The sequence below is a fragment of the Ceratina calcarata genome, unplaced genomic scaffold, assembly GCF_001652005.2.
Source record: "Ceratina calcarata isolate Rehan_Ccalc_2016 unplaced genomic scaffold, ASM165200v1 scaffold153.2, whole genome shotgun sequence".
In the NCBI taxonomy this organism is placed as follows: domain Eukaryota; kingdom Metazoa; phylum Arthropoda; class Insecta; order Hymenoptera; family Apidae; genus Ceratina; species Ceratina calcarata.
Window position 1 is genome coordinate 107,452 of NW_017136529.1, and position 26,462 is coordinate 133,913.

At 50.7% G+C, this 26,462-nt stretch overlaps 3 protein-coding genes across 4 annotated transcripts in view; 1 reads left to right on the forward strand and 2 right to left on the reverse strand.

Annotated features, from left to right (window-relative positions):
- The window catches only part of orb2 (cytoplasmic polyadenylation element-binding protein orb2), a 36,886-nt gene extending 14,972 nt beyond the window's left edge, over positions 1-21,914 (reverse strand). Inside the window, exons 1-3 of one of the 2 annotated variants that reach the window (XM_018036735.2) lie at positions 20,946-21,914; positions 18,446-19,593; positions 12,315-12,426 (exon numbers count right to left, since the gene is read on the reverse strand). In XM_018036735.2, coding sequence (XP_017892224.1) covers positions 12,315-12,426; positions 18,446-19,501 — 1,168 coding nt within the window. In that variant the 5' untranslated portion in view covers positions 19,502-19,593; positions 20,946-21,914. The other variant, XM_026819569.1, reaches the window with a different exon arrangement.
- A 190-nt stretch (positions 21,915-22,104) lies between these two features.
- On the forward strand, positions 22,105-24,367 carry Vps60 (vacuolar protein sorting 60). The gene is made up of 4 exons (XM_018036691.2): positions 22,105-22,467; positions 22,556-22,873; positions 22,940-23,167; positions 23,256-24,367. Exons 1-4 carry the CDS (start codon positions 22,399-22,401, stop codon positions 23,304-23,306), a joined length of 666 nt encoding a protein of 221 aa, XP_017892180.1. The 5' UTR covers positions 22,105-22,398; the 3' UTR covers positions 23,307-24,367.
- Positions 23,595-26,329, reverse strand: LOC108632253 (tubulin epsilon chain). The gene is made up of 9 exons (XM_018036689.2): positions 25,561-26,329; positions 25,260-25,492; positions 25,068-25,183; positions 24,799-24,987; positions 24,485-24,736; positions 24,280-24,426; positions 24,066-24,215; positions 23,816-23,990; positions 23,595-23,741 (listed from the first exon to the last, which is right to left on the reverse strand). Exons 1-9 carry the CDS (start codon positions 25,583-25,585, stop codon positions 23,595-23,597), a joined length of 1,434 nt encoding a protein of 477 aa, XP_017892178.1. The 5' UTR covers positions 25,586-26,329.
- Positions 26,330-26,462: the final 133 nt, after the last annotated feature.

The following is a 26,462-nucleotide window of genomic DNA, read 5'->3' on the forward strand; positions in this document are numbered from 1 at the left end:
ACGAGTTATTGACGAAAAACGAAAAAACAGTTTTTCGCAAATAACTCGTAAACTATTGACGCTAGCAAAAAAAATTTACATGGAAATTGTAGATCTCGTCGTCCTCTACAAGAAAGGTCCTATGCAATTTTCCCGTATCTCCAAGGGTTTAGGAGTTATTGAGGAAAAACGAAATTTTTTTCCAAAAGTTCGCCGTTTCGACGCTGGGATGGTCGGATTTTGTCAACATCAATAAAATGCCATATAATCATATGTAACTCGTTAAATATCGAAGTTAGAAGGAAAACAACTTTTATTTGAAGCATTTTTCGCAATTTTGAAAAAAAAAAATTTCGTCAGCATCAATAATTAATTGGATATTTCCTTCTATACCTTTTAGCACGTAGCTATTTATTATTAGCATTGTTCTTCCGACGTCTGATTTCTTCTTAATTATAGGAAATGCGTTTTTCTAAGGTACATAAACTTTTGGGATTGACTGTACAGCCAATACATCCTTAAAGAAAAATGTGAGACCGATCGTATATCGATTGGATAATGAACACTTTTAGACGTAGAACGACTAGCCGTCGTATTCGACCTATCGAGATGTCGAAACAGGAATGCGAGTAGTCGTTATTGCTAGGGAACGAAATCGATATCTTATCGGTGTCTGCGATAACGTCGAGTATCCTCGTCGAACCGCGTTTCACTGGTAATTACGCGACGTTTGTTTCTTCCACGCTTCAAACTTTCCATAATCGACCGACGCTCCGTTTGCGAATCGACGCGGTCGCGATCCCTGCAGGAAGAATAGCTACCGGTGTTCACTTGTGAAACGACGAGCCTGTCTAACGGCGCCGGTCATTACGCGAGTCGTGCCACGGTTATCTCGCGAAGGAAACGCAATTTCACGACGCTCGGGATCGACGCGACGCCGATGTTAACGGTACCGACTAAGTACATGCGCGTACACGCAAAGACGCTGCCTTAACCACGACCAGACTGCGGATTTTCATCCACGATAAAACGTTTATGGTGTCCATTTTTTACGATACAAGTGCAGCTTTTGATATTTCATACGTGCGACCTTTACATTTTCTGAACATCGAATTTTCCTATGAACTCGATAATGAAAACACGCGTTTCGTATCGTTGTTCCAAAGGTACTGCGTCATGCAGTTACTCGGATGATGTGTGGCGTGGTAATCGTTAAGAAGATAGAGATAACGAAGATTTAGTGGCGCTCAGCGATAAAGGGCGAGTTGAACTGTAACGCACAGCGTTTTTTGGGAAAGGAATCGATCGGCTGCGCTCGGCGTTGAGAAACACCCACGAGGGAGCCGAAAAAGGTTCGAGGTGTGGTTGTCGCCGATCAATATGAGCAGCCGCCTCACTAATATTCGGCATAACCGTCCGTCGTGTCAATACGTCCAACCGGAATAAACTCGTGTACGAAATTCTATTATGAAACCCGAGCCACGAGTTCGATCGATTCAATGAACAGAGTCAACGCATTTAGATTTATCTACGACGAACTAAGCGACAAAGGGCAATAGTTTCTACAGACGCAATCTGTAATTATCGCGCGGACGACTCGGGATTCAAAGTACGAATAGCTAAAAGTCGCATCCTATCTTTGGCTCGACTAGCGTTCCGTTAGTTTCAAACACGATACGATATCTGTCGTTTCTGTCCCATTTCTGTCCATCGACTAACAGTTAGAAACGGACTAATCGCTCTGTCAGCTCTAGTCTGTCATCGATTGTACGTTCAGGAAACTCTGTCCACGTTCGGTCTTGACGTCGCGTTCTCCTTTGGAAGCGTTCGTCGACGATTTTGGTACGCGAAACGGACAGACACGGCGGGGTGAGCAACTCGAAACGCGTTCCAGCGCTGGGGTAGATTTACCCGCGGGGAAGGGTGGACGAGTTGCGCAGGTCATGCCGCTCGGAGGCGAACCGAATATAGAGCGAGCTAAAAATCGCAACGGGATCCGAACCCGACGACGACAGTTGCGATACGTTTCCTGCGGCGGAGAACAAGGAACATCCTCGCGTGTAGCACCCACGATCTGGGGTACCCGGTTTCACACCCGGTAGCGAGCGCGTGCGCGCGTGCTCCGGTTGGCCCGGAGCGTGGAACAGGTGCACGGCACCTGACCTACCCGGGAGACGACGAACCTTTTAAACTTTAAAGGGCTACTCTCTTTCGCGGGGATTCACAATGGGCCCGTTCAAGCGGTTGGCCGCATAATAAAACGGGATTCGATACGATATTCCGACCGGCCACGTGCACCATTGAACGCAGCCGGCCGTTCCTCTCGACCGTTCCTAGCGGCGTTCAACGATCTCCGGGAAAATGTACACGTTTCCTGGTGGAGGGGTTCGATCGTAAGTAAACGGGAACAGGTGAGAAAAGTTGTCCGGTTTCGCGCGACTCTCGCAGAAGCTTGTGCAATCGATACGTCGAGCTTCCTGAACGAGGGGATCCGCTTACAAGATTCGGTTCCCCGAACTCTCGTGCCGGCGTACGCGTCGAATTCTAACAATAAACATACGTGGTTTAAAACTCATTCATGAGCCACTGTTTACGCGAACGGCGATCGAGTCCTATCGGCCGGACTATCTCGTAACGCGAGTTCCGTGTTTCGTTCGGCGAGGCGGAAAGGACGAGGCGGAAAGAAGGCACGCGGTGCGATCACGTGGCGAGACACGCGTCGACGAACTCTCGGCTCGAACCGAAAACGGTCAGAGGCAGCGCAGAAGAGAGTGGTTGCGTCACCGTGTCTCGAACCATGCTACCCCGCCGTTCTCTCTCTCTCTCTCTCTCTCCCGCTGTCTCTCTCTCTGCGCGAAATTCGAGATTCGTCTCGTTTCGGAGTACGAATCTGGTTCAGTCGCTCGCGAGTGGCCGAGCGAGGGATGACACGCGAGCAGTAAACCGCGATAAATAATAGGTATAAGCACCTTTGTTGAGGAACGTGCTGGTCCATGGGTAGATCTCCGCGGTGGAAGGTGGCTCGGCCGGCGCAGCGCCGTACGCGCGAAACATCTTCCTCTTCCGTTACGCTGCACCGCGGTTCTCGACTCCGTCTCCTCCTCCTCGTCACCGTCGTCGTCGTACCTCGACGCGCTTACTCTACTCGATTCGCGTCGTCGCTCTCCCGTTTTCTTCCGTTCCGTTTCGTTTCGTCCGTGCACTCTCGACCACGACGGTCGCGCACTTTGAACCTCACCTCGGCGAACGGCTCTCGATTCCCGATAGGTTCGGCTCTGCGCGTACGACGCGGGACGACTGCGCGCGGAGGAACGCGACGATCAGAGCCGTGGCTGAGGAAGTTTCGAGTTTATGCACGACACACATGCGGACAGGAACGACGGCACACCGACGGACGCGAGCGGCCAGGCCGGAGGAGCACCGGGACACCGGAGCGCCGGGGGTACCGTTTCCCGATGAACCCTAGATAAAGCTTCCTCTCCTCCGTTATCGGCTAGTCAGTCACTCGACACACACACTGATTGCGAAAGCCGATCTTCGATCAAAACACTGCTACGCACTTTTTCCTCTCTGCTCGTCGTCGTACATGTACTGTCCGTTCGTCTCCCTCTCCTCCTCGCGATCCCGGTTCCGCTATCGGTTTCCGTGTCTCATCGATCACACGCGCGAACGTTGCTTCTGTGCGAGCCTCTCCGGAGGAAGGCGACGATGGGCGGCGTACCTGGATTAGCGTGGAGATAAGCGCGAGGCCGACGCGGTTAGTTGCTACGTCGAGGAATTACGCGATACCGAGCGGGACGGACGGCGGCAGGAGGAAAACTCCCCGCGCGCGCACTGCCACATACGTATCCACGTAACGATGCGTTTAGACCAGCTCGTTCGCCCACCGTGTCCTCGAATCTGTTCGCGTTCGTCCTCCACTCGGTGCGACTGACCTCGGGCCGTCGAGACGAATTTACCCAGAGGTAGAAGAGGTGCGCGAGCTCGGTTGGCCTAAACGCACCGCGGTCGTACGTGCATGCACGGAACTGGACGGGCCCCGCGAACAACAGATCGTGGTGGTTTCCGTTCACGGTCGGCCGTCTCCTCCTCGAATATTCGAATCCTCGGCTTCCGGTAATGGTACGAGACACGTTTGTTTTTCGAGAAAGGCGTGGTTACGACTTACGGTCACTGTTACGGTTCCGAGTGCGATTGCGCGACGCGCGGAACGCGATTTCATGCACACGGTACGCTGGGCACGGAGCTCGCTGAAGGAATGGCCGCTCCGCGATGGTCCCCGGCCCCCAGGCGTGGGAGGAAGCCGGTAGAGAGGCACGTTCGGTGGGGGCTCAAACGAACCGAGACCGAGCGAAGAGAAGCGGAGAGTACCGGGACCAGGCGAAGTCCAACGCGCGCTTATACAGGGTGTCGTGAAAAAAATCGACTCCTACGGGGCACCCTTCCTCGGTCACATGGCGAGACCCTCCCGTGCGCAGTCTCCGATTCGTTTCGTCCCCGAACTACTTTTTCCATCGATCAGAATACCAGCGCACTTCCTCATTTATTTTACCCGTAATTCCAGTTATAAAGTACCCGAACGACTCGGAACGATTCTACGACGGCGTACAGCCATCTACGTCTTATTGCACGCTTGCAACTTGCGTCAGTGTCCGCTGCCACGAACACCGCGAACCCGTTGCGTGTGCGTGTTACACACGGTTACAGAGCGATAGAGTCGGAGCACGCGCGCGAAAGGGATCGATGACGCCGAAACCAGTGAAACCACTCGGGTCGGAGCGAGAAAGTAGCGTGCGAGCGAAGAGGAACGCGGCGCCCCATCCACGCGCGACACGTACGCCCGCACGCGTTCACCAGAGCGCACCAATTCACGCAAACGGCCCTGTGAGACAAAAGGAGAGGGACGTACGAGCGCGAGACGAACCAACGGAATCAAAGCGAGTACGAACGATACGTATCAGATACAGCTCGATGATGTACTACGAGGGGTCCGGGAGGCGCGCAGAGGAAGTACCCGCGCACCAGGGACGTAATCGTCTTTCCCCCGTGCCCATGCGTGTACACGCTCTGCACTGTCTATGCACTCGCAGGAGTAATAGAACGCTTTGCATAGAAAAATCTCGGGTCTGAGAGCTCTTGCTCGAGTTAATGATTTCATAGAACGAGACTGGGTACTGTGCTCTGTGCAACGCTCTTTGATTTTACCTAACGATGGGCACGATTGGTCCGCGGTACGATCCTGAATTAAGCGTGTAGGTAGCACGTCATACGTATGCCCAGCTTGGTTAGTGGTTACCATGCGGTTAAGGTAGGGTCCGTGTGAAAGAGGGAAGAGGACAGCTCGAAGACGAAAGAGGACAGAGCCGTGTGTGCACAGACACTGGCGAAAGCGACGCACGTTGGATGTTACAAGCGTAATGGAACTAAAAATGGGAATCGCGTACGTACACGCGTGCACGCACGATGGGTATTTTCGTATGGGTTCGCGGTGACGACCCGTTGGTACCGCGCGGACGCATCGCGCTGGCTCAGCAGGATTGAAACGCGATGACTCAAAAACGGGCGCGTAAGCCACGTTCGCGCGCTACCGCCTCCGTTCGTCTCCCTGTTCCACCGTGTCATCCCCTTTCGCACCCCTGCACTGCCGTGCCGGAAGGCTTTTCGATCCGACGGATCGATGCCGTGAGACGGGCTGTTCAGAAATGAAGGAGCAAATTTTGACAATGTCAGGGTGAGAGATCGTGTCGACCGTAAAGAGAAAACTGTTTGAACGATTCGCAGATCTGCGCAACGGCGAGCACGCGAAGGAACTCGATAATATGCTCAAGGCTGTCTGCCGCTTATGCGCGAGTTCTGCGTACATACACGTGACATCGCGTAATACGTGTCGCATTGGTAGCGCGTCAAACTCACGACGAAATCGAGTCGAATCCGGGGAATCCGACTGTACTCGAACGTATCCCCTCACCGAAGCTCGGCGATCCACCTTTCGAAAGCGCAATGTCATCGCTCGAGATAAAGCTAAAGCGGGAGTTTCGGGTATGGCGGTCACCGTTTCATTTCGAAATCGATGGAACGACGTGGGAAAGCGTGCGCGGGACTCGGAGACCAATGTAACGCGAAGAATTCGATGATAAATTGTAAACGAACGCGATTCGATTTCGTTGTGCGTCATTCGAATCGATCAAATTAGCTGACACCTGTCGAACTCGCGGCTTCAGGCGCGTATCTGCCTGTACCGCACCCTCGTATCACCGTTGCATATCGTTACGAAGCGTTGCGTCATTTTACACTTCCGTTCATAAGTTCCTTGCAAGTACAAAGATCTGGCGTGTAACTCAAATCAGTGGCTATTGCACGAGACCACTGATCGTTCTCTTGTTTCATTGGGACAAGTGTAGGAATTGTTTATTTTCGTGCGTTATTTAAATACGTCATGAACGGCGGTGTACACGGCACGAAAAGTGCTAATGATATGCGACGGCGATAAGATAATACGAGGATGCGAGCGGACGTGCACCTAAAGAATGTTACATACGTTCGAGTAAGTATCTTGGCGATGCATTTATGTGTAACGGCGGAGAGGTGCACCGGTACGAAGGATGGTTTAATCGTTGTTCAAGGTTGAACGACGCAATTATTAGCGTTCGCGCTCGTTGCGACACGCTTGCCTCGCGATTCGACCACCACCGCATCGATGCACGCTGCCTTTGTGACGCATACCCGTTACATAATCGAAACGAACGAACAACATTGGCGAGCCGCTCGGATTTGCCTTTTCACGGTTCAGACTGGCGACGAATTCGCTGATCGATCGAGCTCTCGCTACCTGTGAAACGGGTTCTAGTCTTTCGGGACGATTCGCGTGACCGATGACCCGCTAACGGTGACCGATCGACCCGTTGTTAATGAAAACGCGAAACGTCAGCCGAAACGGTGGACGAAGGAATTCGCGTGCGAAGCTCCGCCGTGAAAATCAGTGGAACGCGCGCGCGCCCGTCCGCCCGGTGTTCCGAGCTGCGCTCGGAGTTTCGAAACGTGGCGTACATCGATTTTCGGATTTCGAACGACGAAAAAAGAAAAAGATACGAGGAGGAAGACAGGAGCGCGTACGCGTTCCTCGGCCGAAACGGTTCGGCCCCTTAGCTAAAATAAGCGGAAGTAAGCAGCGCGGGCCTGTCTAATTTTAGACTGCACCGGCGTGTGCTCATCGTTCGACCTTACGGCCATTACGCTGCCAGGCTCGCTGGTTACATATCTGCCATTTCGACTCGGAATCCCGAGTTTCGCTTTTGACCCTCCCTCTCTCTACGCATGCCGGCCTGCGCATCTTAAGCCCCATGCATAATGGATATCCCGGATCGGAGCATCCAGATATTTCCAGTGGAAATCTCTTTCGTTGGACGTTAGCTCCCGTTACGATAAACGCCGTGAATCACTAGTGAACCGTGGAACGCTTTCGCGTTTCCCTTTCGATGAAAATGCTTCCGAGCAAAAGGTCAATTTACAGGATAAAGCCACCGGAACCCACATCGACGTCGATAACGTTCTGTCATTATAAATTACTGATAACGTTTGATCCTCCTACGCGTGTCGTCTTTATCGCGTGACAGCGATCGAAGCGGAATGTATAATGTTATGCACGCGACTTATCGTAGATCGGAGCGAAGGATGAAACATAAGCGCGTGGTGCAGTAAACCTACACGAATCGGCCGGACCAGCTGACTGCCAAAACAGCTGTAGCTGTACCGATACAGGCGATGATGCATCCTTCGCTCCGTTCCCTCTCCTTCCCGACTCGGTGACTCAATGCTGCGCCTATCTATCCGATTCCACCCTATGCAGTTCCTCTCCCCCTCGTCTTTCGTACCCTGAAGATTTTTTATCTGGGCGGCAGACCCCACGCGTCTTACGGTCGAAAAAGTTCTCCGATTCCTATGCATCATCCCCCTCGTGTCCGATTCGTGAAAAATATCGAGGAGATCGCTCGATACGCGACTCGTTAAAAAGAGTCGTCGAAAACCGTTTACCAGCGAGTTCTGTTTCTCTCCCGCGGGCCGTGTTATTTCTGGCCTTCTTACGCAACGAACAATGCGTCGGTCGACGACCGAGACAGCGTTAATCGTTCTTGTTACGCACGATTTTTGTCGCTCGAGCCTACACGTTCCGTGCTGCAGGTATTCACGACCGATCCTCGGATCCGACCGAACTGTACAGTGGATTGAGAAAATACGGATTATCGTCCGCGTTGCAGAGTCACGCCGTGACCAAGGGAAATTCGATTCTAAGAGCGAATCGTTCGTTGTCTCAAAGTGAAAGTTGTCGTTACCTAATTCCAATCTTCTAGAAAATACAAATAGTTTTTCCGTTTCTTTTTCCTGCCTCGGCGTTACGCGGGCGGAGCCCAAAAGCTAGTCAGCTGCCGCGTGTACCGATTATTCGACGATAAGATCGAATCACGAATACGATTCGTTTTTTAGGAGATTTAAAATGAATCGAGGATCAAAAGCCACTGCAACGAAGGCAACGTCTAAAAACTGATGCTAACTACGCACGTCTAAGGTTTAACAGGATAACCGTCGACCGCTTTGTGGTTTCGCGTTGAGACTCGGTTTTAAAATCCTGCCTTTACAGGATTGTAAATTTGGACAAACTACTTCGACTCTACGAACGGCGGACGACGCACGCTGCAGCGAGATTACATCATCGCGTATAATGCCTTCAATGAAATATCGTAACGTAACGAACGCGATACTCGATACTGCGTACAGTATCCTTGAATTTATATAATAGTCGTTCTTCCATTATACGAGTAACGTCGGGCTTCTTTCGTTTCCCTCCCCCAATCTTGTCACGGGATAGAACTAGTTGCGTAAGAAATTTTGTCGTCAGCCTGCGGACAGTCGAAATCTACGACTACACGCCATTCCCCCTTGCCTCTCTCGAATTCTTACGTCGTTACCGTTTTTGTATCTGTTACGTGTTCGACAAATTTGTATACGATTAAAAACGCGTGGAGCGTGAAACGATTCGAGATGGCTGAGGCTACCGTCGGGACAGGAGAGTTCGAGATTCGACAAAAAATATTTAATAGACCAGCCCGGTTTAGTGCTCGTTCACGGTTCGATAAGTGAGAATTTCCTGCGGATACTGGAAGGAAACTGGTCCGATCTCTCCGCGAGAAAAAGTCCGTCTCTCTAGTAGGTTAACGTTTCCATAGCGACTGCTGTTTCTACCCCTGCATCGGGTCTCCCTCATCTTTTTTGGCCAGTTTCGGAAGAGCGGCCAAATGGAACCGGAGGTTTCACGCCAGGCGAACAAAAGCGAGTCGTTTAGCGTTCGATCGCCTCCCACCCCCACACGTCCCTCGTGCCTCCCGATGAAAGATGGAAATTCGGAGGAACGATGTAAGATTAAAAACGTGACCTTGATAAGTTTCAAGTGCAAGGCCGAGAAAAGGGTTTGTTCGATGTCCCGGAGCGAGTCGCATCGCCGAGCGTGTGTCGCGCTCTGCTCGTTCGTCCGACCAAGCGCTTTCATCCACTCTCGCTCTTTCACCCTTTTACCCTTTTTATTCTTTCACGTAAGCCTTTTGTCCCCCAGGATATTTGCGGAGCTTTGTTTCGTCGACGGCCGTGTATAGCGGCTTAAATATACGTCGCTAATGGCGCGGGACTGAGGATACAAAAGGGTTGCTTGCCACCACTGCGAACCCGCCCGGCGCTGCGCGCTGGCAAATGTTTATTTATAATTTCACCATGGTTAAGAGAATAACGAATCGGCGGAAGCTAAACATCGAACCTTTCCAATCCAGGCGAGACGAGCCGTCCACTCATCTCGATTCGTACGCGAACGATGATCATTCAGTTGTTTTCATTTCGAGGCTCGTCGAACGAATTCTGTTGGTCTCTCTCTCGTGAGAGATTCGCTCCTCTGTTCTGACTCTTGCTGCACGCGCCGAGTGCCACGTTGCAGGTCACTGCAATGCGGCTGATGGTGGCAGTTGGTCAATAGGCAACCGGCCAATTTCAGTCGAATTTAAATAAGCCCTTGTGCCATTTTGCACGGTCACCTCCGAACGGTTCCAAAGGAACATTCTCTCTCGCCGCATCGCGCAACCTATTCGTGTCCGAGAGGCGAGATCCAAAATTGATGAATCGATCCCTCTTCGAACGTATCCGAGCGATCGTCTTCCGAGTGATTTGATTTTAATTAGAAACGAAGGGGGGGTTGGGCGATAAATAGATTAGGAAATTTCAGATTAGGACGCGTTTGCGCGATGCGACGTGCTCGTCGTTCCTTGTAGAGGCCACCTGGAGATGGCGGTATACATCTTTTCTGGTTTCTGGTGCACCAAAGAAGTCTACTCGGTCGTTATCAGCCAAGTACCAATTCGTCGCGGCTGTCCTACCGAGAATCCTATACTACTTGACATTTCTACTACGATTGCTCGAGCCTCTTGGCGGTTCCCGAAGGAAGTTCGATCATTCATCAGGTGATATTTTTCAATTTTTCGGTTGTTACTCATTGTGGGAACACTATATTTAGATCGATCGCGCGTTATCGCCTCACACATGTATTGTTTGCACGGTTCCTCCTTATCGGACGTTAGCTTCATTTTTTGGATTATTATCTTCAATTCACGCCCGACTTTATCGCGGTCTACCACATATACGACAGCTCTTGTTACTTAGCTACGCGTTCTTCGAAGAAGAATACAAGCCACGTTGCTCGACTCGAAAATATCTAATCTCGAGGAACGGAGTTCGCCTCGGAGGAATCTCGGTCAACCGATGGTGTACGCAGTTAGGACACGCAGCATCTCGGGAAAAGAGCAACGCGCGCACGTGTCGCCTTTTCTTTTGGCACCCCGTTTACACGCGGTTCCTTTTTATTCATTCACCTTTTAAATTATACACGCGCATTACGATTGTACCGGGGCTAGGTAGGGTCGAAGGTAGAAAGGGCGCGAGGGGTAGTGCGCGCGCGATCCAATGAAACCCTAGATGGTTGGAGCGCGGCGTTAAAACCACCCTCCGCGAATCCCGTCGGCGTTACTAACCGATTACGCCGCACACGTGCCCCCGATGTACGCCGTATAGGTCGTAAAATGCGATCGTCGTTCAAGGACGCAAAGTTGGCCGCTTGCCGTGGGACATCTAGACGATCCTATCAATCGGGACCGTTCGCGAACACCGCGGTATCTCCCGCGTCGAGGTCCGACGCGGCTCGGAGGAAAAGAGTACAGCAGCTACTTGCCTTGACAGTTCCGCGGGAACAAAGGCGAAGCGCGCTCGATCCAAAAGATAGACGCGATATACCTGTGTACCTCCGCGCTGCTGCTCCGAAGTTGCACTCGGATTTTCCGAGACTTGACCTACTAGTGCAGTTTAAAGTGGCATGCTGACACTTTCAAAGATGGCGTCGTAACGAACACGCCCACTCAGCGGAGCCTTACAATGCCTCAAGAGAGGTTTTTGTTCTAGAATAAAGACTCGTCCACGTTCTATGCACCGTTTCCTATCCTGTCCTACCCTCGACTCCATTAATCAGTTTTTCCTCCCCCGAAAAGCTTTACTCTCTTCTCTCCGACCGTCCCGCGGTCTGATCAGTCGCGTAAACGACGTCTACATTCGGATAAACGGGGAATATCAATTTCTACTCCGTGCTTTAAGCCACTCTGTCCTCGTAGCGGTCGTCGGAGACGGTGGAGTTGTACGGTTTCGATGTGTGAACAAGAACGAGGAAGAAGAGGCCTCCTCCTCCTCGCGGTGCTACCCTTGCCCTTGACTGTAGGCGCGAGACCGCTTGTCTGAGGGTTGCCGAAGCTTGCAGACAGGGTGGATAGATCCCTGACTACGCGAGGAAGGGAAGTAGGAAGAACGGAGAGGGACGACGCCGTACACGGTCTTCTTCTTCTTACTTGGCTCGGTTTTAGCCGGACGCGTGGATGCGTCGTGTCCGGTTCGTAGGGTGAGCCGGATAGAACGGGACGGAGCGTGTAAAGCGCGTGGAGCACAGAGAGTCTCGTCGAGTGGAGGGTTGCCGAGACAGGCTCGGTGTACGTTAAGTGGTCGACTGGGTGGCTGTTTCGTTGGTCGGATAGTTGGCTTACTAGACACTTGACGCGTCCAAACCCCATCCGCGATCGTTACCTATCGTGAACCCCCGTTCTCTCGTACCGAAGCTAGATATCGTGACCCTAACCCTACCGTTATCTATCTCTCGCATCCCACATTTTATTATTTCACAGTTTCAAGTACACACGTTCCGTCGAATAATATTTGAAGTCTCGGTCGATTCAACGCAAATAAATCTTTTTGGTAAATCTTACCTTTCACGTGTTCCGGTGTATCGGCCGTACCGGCGCGCATGAAGTCGTTTAAATAATGCTCCAACGTCCGCATATTGTCCAATGGCGAGTTCCCGTTAGCCGTCATCCGATCCTGTAAAAGAGAAATCGTTGGAATTGGGCGAAGTAACCAATTTACGAGGTACGTTGTTCGCGGTCAGCAACGCGAAACGATGGAACGAATGGAACGATTGCCAAAAATTGAAATAAAAGGAAATAGTAGGAGAGGGGAGAGGAAGAAATTACACGTAAGCGCCGAGCGGTTCTCCCGTCACGTGAAGTGGAAGGAAATAATCGATCGTCTGACCACGCGCTGCCTCATACTACTTGGATGCATTTCGCGGTAGACGTATAGCAAGTGTGCAGGCCTAGGCCTGTATTTCGGCCTGTTAGCGTGTCTTTCGGTGACTCGAGGTCACGCAGCCATTGATCGTTTAGAAAAGTAAGAAAGTTCAGAGATGGCAAGTGCCAACCCGTTGCCCGATGAATAGGACTTTTGTTCAAGACCTGACCACAGACTGGGGAAGACAAAGGTGTCCTAAACCCGACAACCTCGACAATGAACGCACCTCAAACATTTTCTAACTAGCCTGTTCGTACTAAAAAAAGTTTTGAGACCTATCGTTCGATACGAGGAAAGAAAATCGATGTCTTTATTTCAGCGAATTAGTCCTAAAAATGGCCTTGTTTTACGACCCTCCTCATGTCCATCTACAACCTAATCTAATGTACCTCCAATATTATACATGGGTTAGGAAAATCGTAGATACGTTGGGGATGCACACCGGAAACAATGGGAGAAGATGGGGAAGGACGATGAACGCAGGCTCGATGCCGGATAATACATCCTCCTACCCTTTGCCACCTGAAGCGGTGCAAAAGGTAGCTCCACCTTGCTTGCAGTCGCGTCTTCTTCGCCCTACCTGCGACCCTTCGCCCACCCTCGGAACACGAACACCCTGACACCTCCCGTGCACCAACCCATTTCCCCTGTTCTGGTGTTACAGCCCGCCCGTCCGTACATGCACACGTTCGCGCGCGAACGTGACCGACGCACGCGCACACATCCCTTTTTCTCTCCCTCTCGCCGTGTCCGCTTCCGTCTAGCTAAAGGCACGCGAGAAAATCAATATAGGGAAACCAGGAAGCGACGGCAGGGCGTCGACAGCAACCTCTGTGCAGGCTCCATCGCGGTATCACTCTTACTCCACTTTGCTCTTCCTCTCCTTATCCGTTTATCAACCGTCCCTCCCTTCTGTCTTCGGTCTGTCGACGAACTTTGCTCGAACGAGTTTCCTCGCGATTTAAATTTTACTCGAACGTTGATGAGAGCCGAGCAGAATAGAGCGGAGAATCAAATGAACCATTGCCAACGTACAGCCCAGGGGCAATGGCGTTCCACATTCGCGATCTATCGGCGAACGATTGTTCGAATCGGCCCAGTTCCGATGGCTCCGCTCGGTCGACCAAGTTTCTCTGAATTCGCAATTACAATCGAGACAGCCGCGATACGTTCTTGAAAACGAGACGCGTGAAGTTTAGTCGAGACGCGAGGCAGACTCCCGAGGAAAGATTAGTCGCATCGGGGCGAGGGGTGGCGAGAATTTCGGAGCAGCCAGGAGGAAAGAGAAAAGAAAGATTACGCGAAGGATGGGGGTAGCTGGCACAAAGGGAAAGGAGCGTAAAAGGGATTGTTAGCGGGTGTATATACGCGTGCACATATTCAGACTTGTATCCATCTTCGGGTCCTCCATTTCCGCGCATCCCACCGGTCTAGACGCGCGCTACCGGCCGTTGTTCTACGCGCGTTTTTGTACTCCTCCAGCCTCTTTTCCTTTCGCTCAACGAGCCAGACACGCACAATCCGTCGTGCTCCGACGCCTCCTTCTCGCCTCTAAAACGCGTCCTTGTTTCCCGAGAACGCGCGGCAACCCCGAATAAGTGTATACATTCCAGGTGGACGAACGGAAAACGCGCCCCAAGACGCTTCGTCGCGCGAAAGATGGTCGTTAACGTTTCACGATGAAACGCTCGGAAGAGACAACTCGGTGCTCGACGTTCCTCTCGCGTGTGTCTAAGCTCGATGAAATTTTGGAAACGTCTCACGGTTGCACCTCGCGCTTGGCTCCAATGTCAATTTCATAAGTGGACGCAACTGTTCTAAAATTGTTTCTGGTGAGCGCGAGAGGCGGATAAATTTTGCTTTCGACGCATCGGCATTGTTCGGTCGATCGTGGAAATCGATGCGACGGTTGGCCGGTAAGAGATACCGCGGCGAGATTGCCGGGGGTGTAGTAAAAGGCAGCGTATAGATCGGGCTCGGTGTAACCTGGATCCCGAGGCGTGTGCGGAAGAAACGATTCCAGCCGGCTACCGCGAACTAGGTCATTGCTGGTGGAAACGAGCTGAACCGAAGCTAGACGAGGGCGAGGCGAAGCGCGGCGAGGGACAGGGTTCCCGGAGAGGGGTCGGCACGGGGTGGGAACCGTGAGGGAAGACGAGCGGAGGGTGGAAGCTATCGAGAATGCAGGCGAACTCGATGACGACGCTGTTCTCCGCTCGCTGTCCGTTGTTCATCGCGACGAATCTAATTCTGCCCTCTCACAGTCGATCGCGGAATCTGTCCATCCACGGATAAACAAAATGTGCATGCACCCTGCCGCTTCTTCGTCGTCGTTTCGCCGGGGAATCACGAATGCCTGCGATGGCTCTTCGCGAAATCATATACGAGGTCTATTATTTTCGATCTCACGTCGCTCGTTCGTCTTCGACCGAAACGACGTCGATGTAAAAATAATCGCGGAGGAGAAGAACGAGGTTTGTCCTTGTCGGAGGCCGCAATGGTTGCACGGTGGCATACTGGAAACGCAAACACGCTGCCAACGGCGCAACGTGAAGCGTTCGATAGTGGGTGGTCGCGCGCATACCCTCTCGGCTCTCGGGTGGCAGGCTGGCTGCCTCGCTCGCGGACTCGCCACGCGTTGCAGTTTGCCGTGTTTTATTACATAAGTCTCGGAGAGGTTGTGAGTGACGCAACCGATCGATGCAGGCTTAATAATACGTTATCGACTGGACTCCGGCGTTGGGGCTCGCGATCGTGAACCTAATTCTAACGAAACGACCCGATTTCACGGTTGATTTCGAGCTGACCCGAGAGAGAGGAGTCGGTCCCCCACCGGTCGCGGTCGATGCAGGATTTGGCGGATTTCGAGAAGGTCGCGGAACGGGTGGGATCGTGGGACGACACGCCGCAACGTGGAGCTCCACTCCGCTCCCGCAAAAATCTATATCGCGCGAAAGGAGTGACCCATAAACCTCGTGCTGGGTCGGGTCACTCTGCACCGGCGCAGTCCCGAATTCAAATAGGAGGGATCTTAAATTGGGTTAACGTCCGAATATACCCCGCGTCACCGGAATTAGTCGGAAAGGTTGCATCCTCCTTCGCGCTGCGGATCGAACGGCGCTGCTAGGCCGCAGAGGCTCACTCGTACGCCGCATGCACGTCTCACCTTCCCGTGATTCTTCTCGCGTACCGCGTTCTTCGTTTAATTTAGTGCCTGTTTCAAGGACGAATCTATGCCGACTGGCTAGAACGCGACTCAATTAACGCTTTTAGCCCGACTCGTCGGTAAAACGAGTCCAGCGAACGTATCTACTCCCACCGTTCGATAAACGCCTGGAACCGTTGTCTCGAATCTGTTTCTACCGCACCCAGCCCGTCCGATTAATCCAGCTAATCGTCCCTGCTCTTATCAATGCCACATGTGTCCGCCTACATTTCGATACGCGTTACGTACGCGTCTTTCTGTCGCTTCGACAGATAAACGAATTTTACAAAACTGGTTCCCTCAGCGATCAAATTCATTGAATAAACGTCCCCGCGACACGAGCACGTAACGACGACGCGGCATCGTCAGCGAATTTTCGAGCGGCTCAGCGCGATTGCTCGCATTTTCGTTTCGTCATAGTACCTAGCGTACACACGCGTTTCGTAACGACGTGCATACATACGTATATACATACATACGTACGTACGTATCGACGCTACCGTGTAACACCGTCGGCTCAAGGTAACGCCAATAAAAAAATCTTTATCTTTACTCGCGTCCCATGTTTTTCAAAGACTCTCGACGTTCGATCGACGGCGAGCTGATTTCTCCCGGTTTCCCGGCAGTTTCCGCGGCCACCTAATTTCTCGTTAACCCGTAAAACGGCGGAATTAAAACGCGTAATCGAGCGCACGCGTGATCGTTGCCAGTCTTCGATTGGTTTGCTTCGAGCAGGCCGCCGGCCTACAAACACGTGCCCCGATTCGCTACCAAGGTGAATGACGACCGCCGAGTTATCGGAGCCCGAGCAGTTTTTTCTTGCTCCGTTTGATGGTTCGCCCACTATCGGCAGCGATTCTTTTCAATCTACTATCGGTCCTGTTCGGAAGTCGAAGTATTTGCTTTCTCATTCGCACGTCGATTAACCGGACTGCCAGATATTACGGCACCGGACGGCGATACGCCTTTCATAAATCGTTGAAAATAATCGACGTTATCTTTAAACCGTGCTATCGTTTTCAGAAAATTTTCCGTTTTACACGGACGAAAACGTACTCCAGATATAGAATCTAATCGAGAGGCTGCTGCTTCGAAAGTACCGGTGAACCGATATCGCCCACGTCCGCTGTCGAAATTAATTAATTCTACGTACCCACGCGTTCCTGCGAAAACGAGGAACGTACTGACGTTCGCGCAGCCATTTTCCCCGATAAGCTTATCCTGTAAGGGGCTTAGCTCTCTTTGACGAACGACCTATTAATTTCTGTCTGATCGAGCGTTTCGCAAATCGATGGACGTGGCAGAGAACGCGCGGCATACAATAAGTCGGAACGTCGTTCCGAAACTGATGTCAACCGGGGCTGGCTCGCAACGACTACGATTGCGCGCTGATAAGTTATCGTCGCTCGACAATTATTAAGTACCTGTCCTTCGCGTCATTCATGGTTTTACATAAATTCGAATGCAGATAACAGTTTTCTAGAACGATTCCAACGACGTGCGACCCAGGTTTTGTTCTAACTGGATCACTGAGAATCAGCGGAGATTAGAAGAACTTTGCGACGACCGATCGATGAAATAAAGTTCGTTTCGCATCCCTTTTCCCGGCTGTCCAAAAATCGTCGGCCGAGTAGATAAATATAATCGTCGGTGGACGGGAGAGCGAGAGGGGTGATAGCGGAATCCGCCATTTCTCTCGAATAGCATGCAGATCTATTTTCGACGAGTGGTTAAAATAGCTGAGCTTAAACTTCTGCTAGACACTGTCGGAGCTGCCACGTAGAAAAGGAATTGGGTCAGACGTCAATGACAAAATGGGTATCGAAAAAGTTCTCCTCACTTTTCAGGACGGAATCGTGTCGCTTTCAAAGTTACGAGCGCACTCGCGATCGCTAACAGATACCAATGCTTCTCTTTTATTTAAAACGTCCTACGTACGTGTGGTGAAAATCGAAACCCGAGCGTAGCGCCTTGGAAGCGTAGAGCTCGTTCCACGAACGGTTCATTTTCCTGACTATGCGCGTGCATATCTCGACTCGAAGCGAACAGGTAAGAGGCGAGAAGTGCGTTTCCGAAACATATTCGGGACTCGAATAGGCGAACGATAGCGCTGAGACAACGTCTCGTTTAAAAACGATACGCACACCGTAGACAGGGACGGTAACCGTTGAAAACAGCCGTTGCACCGTCTAAATTTAAATGCATGTCTCGGAACGAGTTGCATAACCTGGCATCGAATGCGTGCAGCAACGAAACTGCGGAAGCTAAAGTTACCGATGTACATACGCTACTACTCGCTACGCCTTCGGAGCGTAGCTTTTCGCGTGGTCGACGGATCGATAACCGAAGGAAAGGTCGGGGCATTTTCGATTCGAACCGCGACCGACTATACCCAAACGCAGCGTCGATCATCATCCGAATCGTAGAACGAGTCATGCATCGCGAGTAGCGTGCTACGTGTTAACGCTTGGAAACACGTATCCCAAACGTGCCTCTCGGTACTTTCGAAGACCGTTCATCTCGCTATCAGTGAGGGATAATCGACGATCGAACAAAGGATCTAACCTGCTGAAACGTTGGTAGCTGGAGCAGGTCCCTCTCCTCGGTGGTGGTGACTTCGAACGTGGGCGCAGGTTGAGGCGGATATATGCTGCCTTTGCCGGGGTACGAGGTGCTCCTGCGGAACTTCACGGGACTGATGCACGACGGATGGGCCGCGGGTCCCGGGTGGCCGGGGAACGTGGGGCTCGGTTTTCTCCCTTGCAATCCCGCGACGGCAGCCACCGCGGCGGCGGCGTGAAGAGATGTGTGCAAGGGAGGAAGATTCGGGACCGATCTGCCCCGGTTCCAGGGCGAGAGGCCGGGACTCGCGACCGCGGCTGCTTGAGGACCGGTGGCCCACTGTTGTGGGGCTTGCGGACCACCGGACCATGCCGCGTATCCTTTCCCGGGAAGGTAAACACCCGGATGCGAGCTGGCCGGCGGTTGTTGCTGCTGTTGTTGCTGCTGCTGTTGCTGCTGTTGTTGCTGTTGCTGCTGCTGTTGTTGTTGTTGTTGAGCCGCGGACGACACCTGGAGACCGTGTCTGGTCGTAGGCGCGGTCGCGGTACCGTGTTGCTGAGGGAAATTGTGAATAGCCGTGATAGCGCGACGGGCCGGGACGGTCGGCCCGGTGCTCGCGAACAAACCGGTGGGACCGCCGGTTGGAAAGTTTTGGAACGCCGAGATGGACCCGTTGACCGGTAACGCGTGCAGGCTGTTGTCGTCCGGGGCGGACCACAGGCTTGGCACTCTGCCGGCCTCGGAGAAACCCTGGAGCGTCGAACTGGTGCTGCAGGCGATCTCCTTCTCGGTGGAGGAGGGCGTCGTCGGCGTGATAGCGATACTCTCGACCTCGACCGCGTCTTTCGTCTTCTCCTGGCCGGCCACGACGGTCTCCAGGCCGGTGCTCGGCGACAGCGGCGCCGGCTTTCCGCTAGCCTGTTTCTCGATCAACAGATCGTCCTGCATCGTCGACGTCGTTATCGTCACGGCGGTGCTCGCGTTGCTGCTGCCGATCGGCGACTTCGCCGCGCTGGACAAGCTATTCGAGAAGAGACTGGTCGCGCTAAAATCCCCCATAAATCGTCGGGGTTCCAAGAACCGCGAGGAGCAGTATCCCGTTGACCGTATCGAGGTCCCGTTCGCCGACGACCGACTCCTTTTGGATCCCCCTGTCGAACGATACGGACGTTTTTAGGCTACCAAGCGAGTACCCGTGGTATTCGTTCTCTTCGTTCGTTCGGTTCGACGCGTACTCGGGAATATCGTGCGTTCTGTAGAGGTAAATCGAGTCGTTGCACGGACTTCGTCGACCAGTCGTCGACCAGAGCTCGCTCGCGAGACAACTATCGATCCACGCGTAAAAACACCCACGAACCCCGGAAGCTGTGCGAACTACACCGATATTTCGGCTTCTCTTATTTTCGCCGTTTTTCTCGATTTCTTTGCATCCCTCTCAACCTCTCTTCGTCTCTCTCACCCCCTTTCTCTCTCTCCCATACGCACACTGTCACGCACCCTTTCTCTCGTTCCCTGTTTCTCGGATTTCCTTCCTTTCCTCAGCGTGGTTCGATCGCGCGTTATTTCGCGACCCAACGACGCGTGTATACTTCGCAGCCTCTACTTTTTTACCCTTTCTCTCTCTCTCGCTCCTCTCTCTCTCTCTCTCTCGCTTTCTCTCCCTCCCTTCCTCTCCCCTTGCACGACACAAAGAGGTGCTTAATAACGTCGAAATCAATTAAATCGTTGCACCAGAGACGCGCTCCGTCCTCGTGCGATTAACGGCGGCAACATTCTCTCTCGGTTATCGAACGACCGTCTGTCCGTTCCGCGACGAGCATGGTCGTCGAGAAAGTCCCGACGTTAGTTCCCAGTGTTTCACCCCCGCCTGGCGAACATAGTTCACCCTCGCTGCGAATACCCTTGCGAATCGGTCTCGCGTCGCGGCTGCTACTACTGTGCGTCGTCGTCGTCGTCGTCGTCGTCGTCGTAGTCGTCGTCGTCGATTCCTTCAACCAGGTCTCGCACAAGTGCACACGCACAGGCACACGAAAATTCATGCATAGACACGCGTGCGCACACAAACACGAACGGTGTCGTCCGTGCGGTATACACGAAACGAGGCCGGGATCGTGGTAATCGTCGGTGGTCGGTGCAGCGTACGCGGCAGCCGCGGCACACTACGAATACGCTTGTCACGGAACACGGATTCCCGATAAAAGGGTCGTCGCGAGCGTTTCATTCAGTAGGAGAGAAGATCCAAGATGCGCGAGAAGCAGCGCGCGTATCGCTGCTCCTCGTCGGACACACTCGCGTCGCCGCTGCTCCCCGTTAATCGCGACCGTTTCGCGATTAGCGATCGCACGGCCGATCGATCGGCTCCGTCGAGCACGCACGTATACCCACGGGCACACTCCGCGATATCGCGTTCCTCGTTCGTTGGACACTGTGTCGCGACACCGATCTCTCGCCGCCCTCCCGTTCTATACGCGTTGCGTTCCGTTCCGTTCTTCGCCGAACTTACCGCCTCGTCTTGTCTTCGTTCGATCTAGCGCCGCTTCTCATTGGCGACTCACGTATCGTGTCCACGCGCGGCTTACGGTTGCACCACTCCTGTCCGCTCGCGTGTCACGATTTTTCTAACGTCGCCACCACGTCGTCGTCGTGGATCCAAGGTTCCCGAACGGTGCGACGGATTCCAATTTTTCAAACGGTATCCGGAAACCCGGCGGCGGTGGCGGCGGCGGCTCCGTTCCCCGGCGGGGTTCGATCGAAGGCCAGGAGGCGAGCGCGATCCCACGACGCAGCCGAGCTGATTTTGCGTCGCGCGTAACAACACGATTCGTGCGTGGTGCCGACTTTTGGAACACTGTAGCCGTGCCGCGGCCCACACCATGCCAACCGTACTCTGTCCGCGTAGCCGTGCGCTCGGCGATCTTCGGCCGCCGCTTCGTCCTCGTCTTCGTCGACGTCGTCGTCGCTACGTCGCTGCTGCGTCGCACGGCGACGTCGGTCACGCACGCGCGTTGCCGTCCTCTCCTTTGAACCACCGCAGCAGCTGCCTCCGCAGCCACCACCGATGACCGACGACGGGAACCACCACCGTCACCGTCAACCCCTTTTCTCTCTGTTCATCCACCGACGTTCCCACTTCCGCTCAAGCTTCCCGCGGTTACACGCGATTTTTCAAATATCCGCTTGACGTCACCGCGTCCTCCCGTCATCGTCGATCGAACTCGCGGGGCCGACTTCGACTTCTCACATTTTTTTCCTCGCTCTTCCACTTTTACATGTATAAATGTAAATAAAGTGTCTCTTCATCGATTTACTGATTCCGTACTTGTTCGTCGCTGTTACGATCGCTTCGCGTGTACGGTTATCTACGATCGAGCACGTCAGAAGCCTTATTATCGTACAAGAAAAGATCATTAAATTATTTATTACGGATTCTGTATTTATTTAATCATACAGAACACGCGTTCCTAAAATCGCTCTTAATCTTTGCCCACTGCGTTTCGTTCTTTCGACGATCTTATCGATCTCTGCTTTAGATTGATAAGCGTATCGCCTAAAGATTTGGACACAGATCATAACAAATTATATTTGTAATTAATTAAAATACGTTATTTATTAATGATATATTATCAATTATAGTATCGATAACGTGTCATACTCTGTTCCTCGAAAGATAAACGCTGGACGTTAATAATGTGTTCAGTGTTTTAAATAATTTGCGCCTCGTTTCGTACTATTTTCGAAAATAGAGCATTTAACAAAAAGGCAGAAAAGTACTCGAGCTCAATACATTTAGCAGTCTGTTTGGGCGAATAACTAGTAGATATTCGAGACAACAGAGGGAGTAGCTTATCGCATGAATCAGTCAGCTTGACGTTTTAAAGTCGAAGGAGCAGACAACGAGCGAGCAGAGAAGAAGAGGAAAATAAAGAGAAGAAGAAGAGTCGTATTTTTGTAACAAGATGAACAGATTGTTCGGGAAGCCCAAACCCAAGGAACCGGGACCAAGCCTCACAGATTGCATCGCTGGGGTAACTATATTATCAGTAGCCGCAGCATTGGCAAAGGTTATATGATCATCTACGTCGACCGTGATTTATCGTTAATACTGTTTCGCAGGTTGACAGCCGGGCAGATTCCGCGGAGAAGAAGGTAGCTAAGCTAGATGCCGAGTTGAAGAAGTATAAAGATCAAATGGTGAAGATGAGGGAAGGCCCGGCGAAGAACGCGGTTAAGGCTAAGGCGTTGCGCGTTCTCAGGCAGCGGAAGATGTACGAGTCGCAAGTGGACAACTTGCGTCAGCAGGCGTTCAACATGGAACAAGCAAATTACGCTACTCAAACTTTGAAGGATACTCAAACGACCGTGGTTGCCATGAAGGAGGGAGTGAAACAAATGCAGAAGGAATTTAAGCACGTTAACATAGATCACATCGAGGTACCAATTGTTTTAGCTACTTTTTTAATAGCGATGGAATTGCGCTTACCGTTCGACCGTATCTAGGATCTTCAAGACGATTTGGCGGATATGCTGGAACAAGCGGACGAGGTGCAAGAGGCACTCGGTCGTAGTTATGGTACGCCGGATATAGACGAGGACGAATTGGCAGCTGAATTGGAAGCATTGGGAGATGATATAGGAATCGAGGAAGATAGCAGCTACTTGGACGACGCTATCAAAGCGCCCAGTGCACCCGACAAAGAACCTGGTGCAAGTTCTATCAGGAACAAGGTTTGCATTGCTACCGCTACGGGATTCGTCAGAACTCATGAGAAATTTCCTTTCCTACGTTTATACGAAATTTATCCTTTACTTATAGGACGGCGTCCCAGTAGATGAGTTCGGCTTGCCACAAATTCCAGCGAGTTAGAATGCTGTACCGAGCATGGATACCGACGGGTACAAGTTAATCTAACGTTTATATAAATAAGAACAAAACCGGAAGTGATCCAAAAGGATCTGCGACTCGCGGAAGCTTTTTCTACACGTTGCAATACAAGAATAACACTCGTGCATAAATGATCGTAGACTAACTCGCGCAAATTCTAAGTCTATATCATATAATATTGTTATCGATAGATACCTTGTTTTTAACGCATTGCGTCTGTCCTGTTAATGTATAGATCGAAATATAATAAATGATATCTAAGATGAACGTTCAGACTATTTGCAACCGTGGGACGTCCGTTTCATTTTGGTTCTGCAACTCCGCGTACTGCGCGATCAAGTCCGTTACCGTCTCTCTGCTGTCTAGGAAATCCGTTTCCTCGAACCCACGTACTTGCGTATAGTGATAGATATGCGCCTGCAATGTAAGTTTACAATTCTGGTAACTAACGTCTACGCATATAATGCACGTGTCCGCGTTCGTAGTATTACCTTCCGTTTGTACAGCCTGTCAAACTGTTTCACTAAATTCTTAAATAACGACGACATCGACGAGGAATTTAAAAGGCAGAGTAACGAAGTCGCATGTCCAGCCGGAGGCACGGAGCACAGACCTACTTTCATAGCTTCGTCGCTCCATTTCGTAAACTTAACTTTACTTCGAAACCTGAGAAGATCGTCAGATTACGAGAAATATATAGCAGAACGACTGTAATTAAGATCGAATATATATTATGTGCACCTTTCGATGTTTCGTTTCAAATCATTCACGGAACAGTTGCCTCTAGCGATATGCGCGGCGCTTAGAATCGTCGAATCCGTTTGCAACGGATCTATTTTAATCGTCTGGTTGTTTCGCGACCAAGCGTTAGTAAATATTTCATCTATTAATCTAAAAGATGTGTAGATACATTAATTTGTTAAACCCTAAACGTTCAAGCTAAGTGTATATGTACTTCGTTCCATGTGTACTGCACGCCGTCGGTGCGGACAATGCCACTGGACTAACGCTGCTAAATATATAATGTAATTTTGGATACGCCACTAGATTCGTCGCTATTTCATTCATATCCATATTTAAACTGCCCGGAAATCTGGATCCACTAAAAAGAAAATTCTATCCAGTCGATTCATTCAACTGCAAGTCAGTTCGCAAATTACCTAGTTAAATGCAGAAGCATATTTACGACGATACTGTTCATATCTTGAAACGGTTTGCACCAGGAATTATAGTTTACTTGATCTCTGTTCTCTTTCTTTCTTGCCAACGAGTTGCATATGTCCAAAAGGGATTCGTTTTCCATAGGGAACGCGCAAGTCGCGTGGTCTATGATTTCTCTCGTTGCCAGCAATGAATTGTAAGGAGAAGTGACCACATCTTGCATGACAATTGGATATACAGAAGATACTAATCTGTAAAGTTACTCGTTAAACTCATTCAGTTCGCTTGAATCTTTTTAATGTACGACTGCTACCTATCTACGCTGGGATAATTGTCAGCCAGCATCTTTAAAACAGCTGTTCCTAATCCAGAACCAGTACCACCTCCCGTAGAATGCATAATTAAAAACCCATGTAACTTCGAACACTTCTCTACCATATGTCTTATGGAATCTTCCAACTTTTCATGATATTCTGTGCCATGAGTATGATACCCCACAGCCCTACAAGGTACAATTTATACAACGTGGGAACTACTGAAATTATTTAGATGTAACAAGCTTATACGTAATTAACGAAATACCAATTATTTCCGGAGCCTGGATAATTTGTAACGGTGCATGTCTGATCGAATAAATTGCGGACAGGACCTTTCCTCAACCCTCCTACAACGCTATCTTCCATATCTATCAATATTGCCTACGCCCCGATAATTGAATAATTTAATTTATCATCTCTATGCAATTATATGATCGTAAAATATTATATTATGTACCCTAGCTTTGACTTTTGCTGCTTTTAAGTCGCTTATACTTTTGAAGCTCAAGTCACGCGATTTGTCTGGTATAATAAAAAAACTGTCGAACGCGTCGGAGATATCGTTCATATTTTTTATGTGTCTCCGTTGGGTTTTAAGTAAATTCGTCCCAGTGTTTGTCGTTTGTATACCGTACTCGTGTAACGCCAAAGGCCAGAACGCTGACCCAATCTGATTCCCGCATTGTCCAACTGCAATTAAATCCTCTTACTATTTGTCTCCAACTATTTTGGCATCCTCGATTGTATAAACCGCGTACCTTGCACGACGATAAACTGACTCATTTCGAATATCTAGAAGCTACCAGAAAAACCGGACGATAACAATAACACTGATTCACACGCTGTCGCACCCTAACGAATTAATCGAAATATCGGGTACTATTCTTCCCGAAGAAGTCGACCGCGATTGTAAGAAGTTTTACCGCTGCACGATTCGAAGTTCCACTTCGTGAAATTGTTTATAGAAAATTTCGATATTCGTCATCGAGACACAGTATCGATGTAGAAATTTCAAACGAGGTGCTACTAATTCTCAGTATTTACGATTCCGTCCAGGACCTCTCGTGAGTGAAGTTACAGTAGCCACTATTATTAGTATCAAACGTGTAACGAACGGCCGAACAATGCGACGACTGAGTATTATTATTATCGTACTATTTTGCAACTGTTTTCATAAAGATTCTTCAGCAACCAATCTTCAACCTACTAGCACACCATCAGGTAAGTCGTATCTAACCTATACAGGATGTCCTAGAATTAGTTTTAAGCCTTCAAATGTGGAGGAGCTGAGGTAATTTTAAACAATTTTTTCCTTTGCAAAAATGTTGTCCGAAGCACGGTTGACGAGTTATTATCAACAAACCGGGACCAATCAGAGTGCTCGTATACAAGACGGGTAGGTGCGCGATAACCGTCTCGTCCGTTGCCGCGGCCGTATGCCACGCGGCCATAACGAAATGTAGAATTAAAACAAAAGTTACATGCAACAGCAACTAAGAAATTGATTAGATATCAGAGAAAAGAAAGCAATTAGTCGTTAGTTACGTTCGCTGAACAAATGTAACATACTCAATGAAATAACTAACAACTTTATAAATTACAGAGTAGCTAAAATTATAAAAAATGGGAAGAGAATTAGAGTTGAACTTAATCGTTCGTC

Excerpts from the sequence above, each read along its gene's own strand:
- Vps60 (XM_018036691.2), top strand. The coding sequence starts at position 22,399 with ATGAACAGATTGTTCGGGAAGCCCAAACCCAAGGAACCGGGACCAAGC. Across the intron at positions 22,468-22,555 it reads TCACAGATTGCATCGCTGGG|GTTGACAGCCGGGCAGATTC; the intron begins GTAACTATATTA and ends ACTGTTTCGCAG. Across the intron at positions 23,168-23,255 it reads CAAGTTCTATCAGGAACAAG|GACGGCGTCCCAGTAGATGA; the intron begins GTTTGCATTGCT and ends CTTTACTTATAG.
- LOC108632253 (XM_018036689.2), bottom strand. The coding sequence starts at position 25,585 with ATGAGTCAGTTTATCGTCGTGCAAG. Across the intron at positions 25,493-25,560 it reads TCAGTTTATCGTCGTGCAAG|TTGGACAATGCGGGAATCAG; the intron begins GTACGCGGTTTA and ends ATTTAATTGCAG. Across the intron at positions 24,216-24,279 it reads TGCAGTACACATGGAACGAA|ATTAATAGATGAAATATTTA; the intron begins GTACATATACAC and ends CACATCTTTTAG.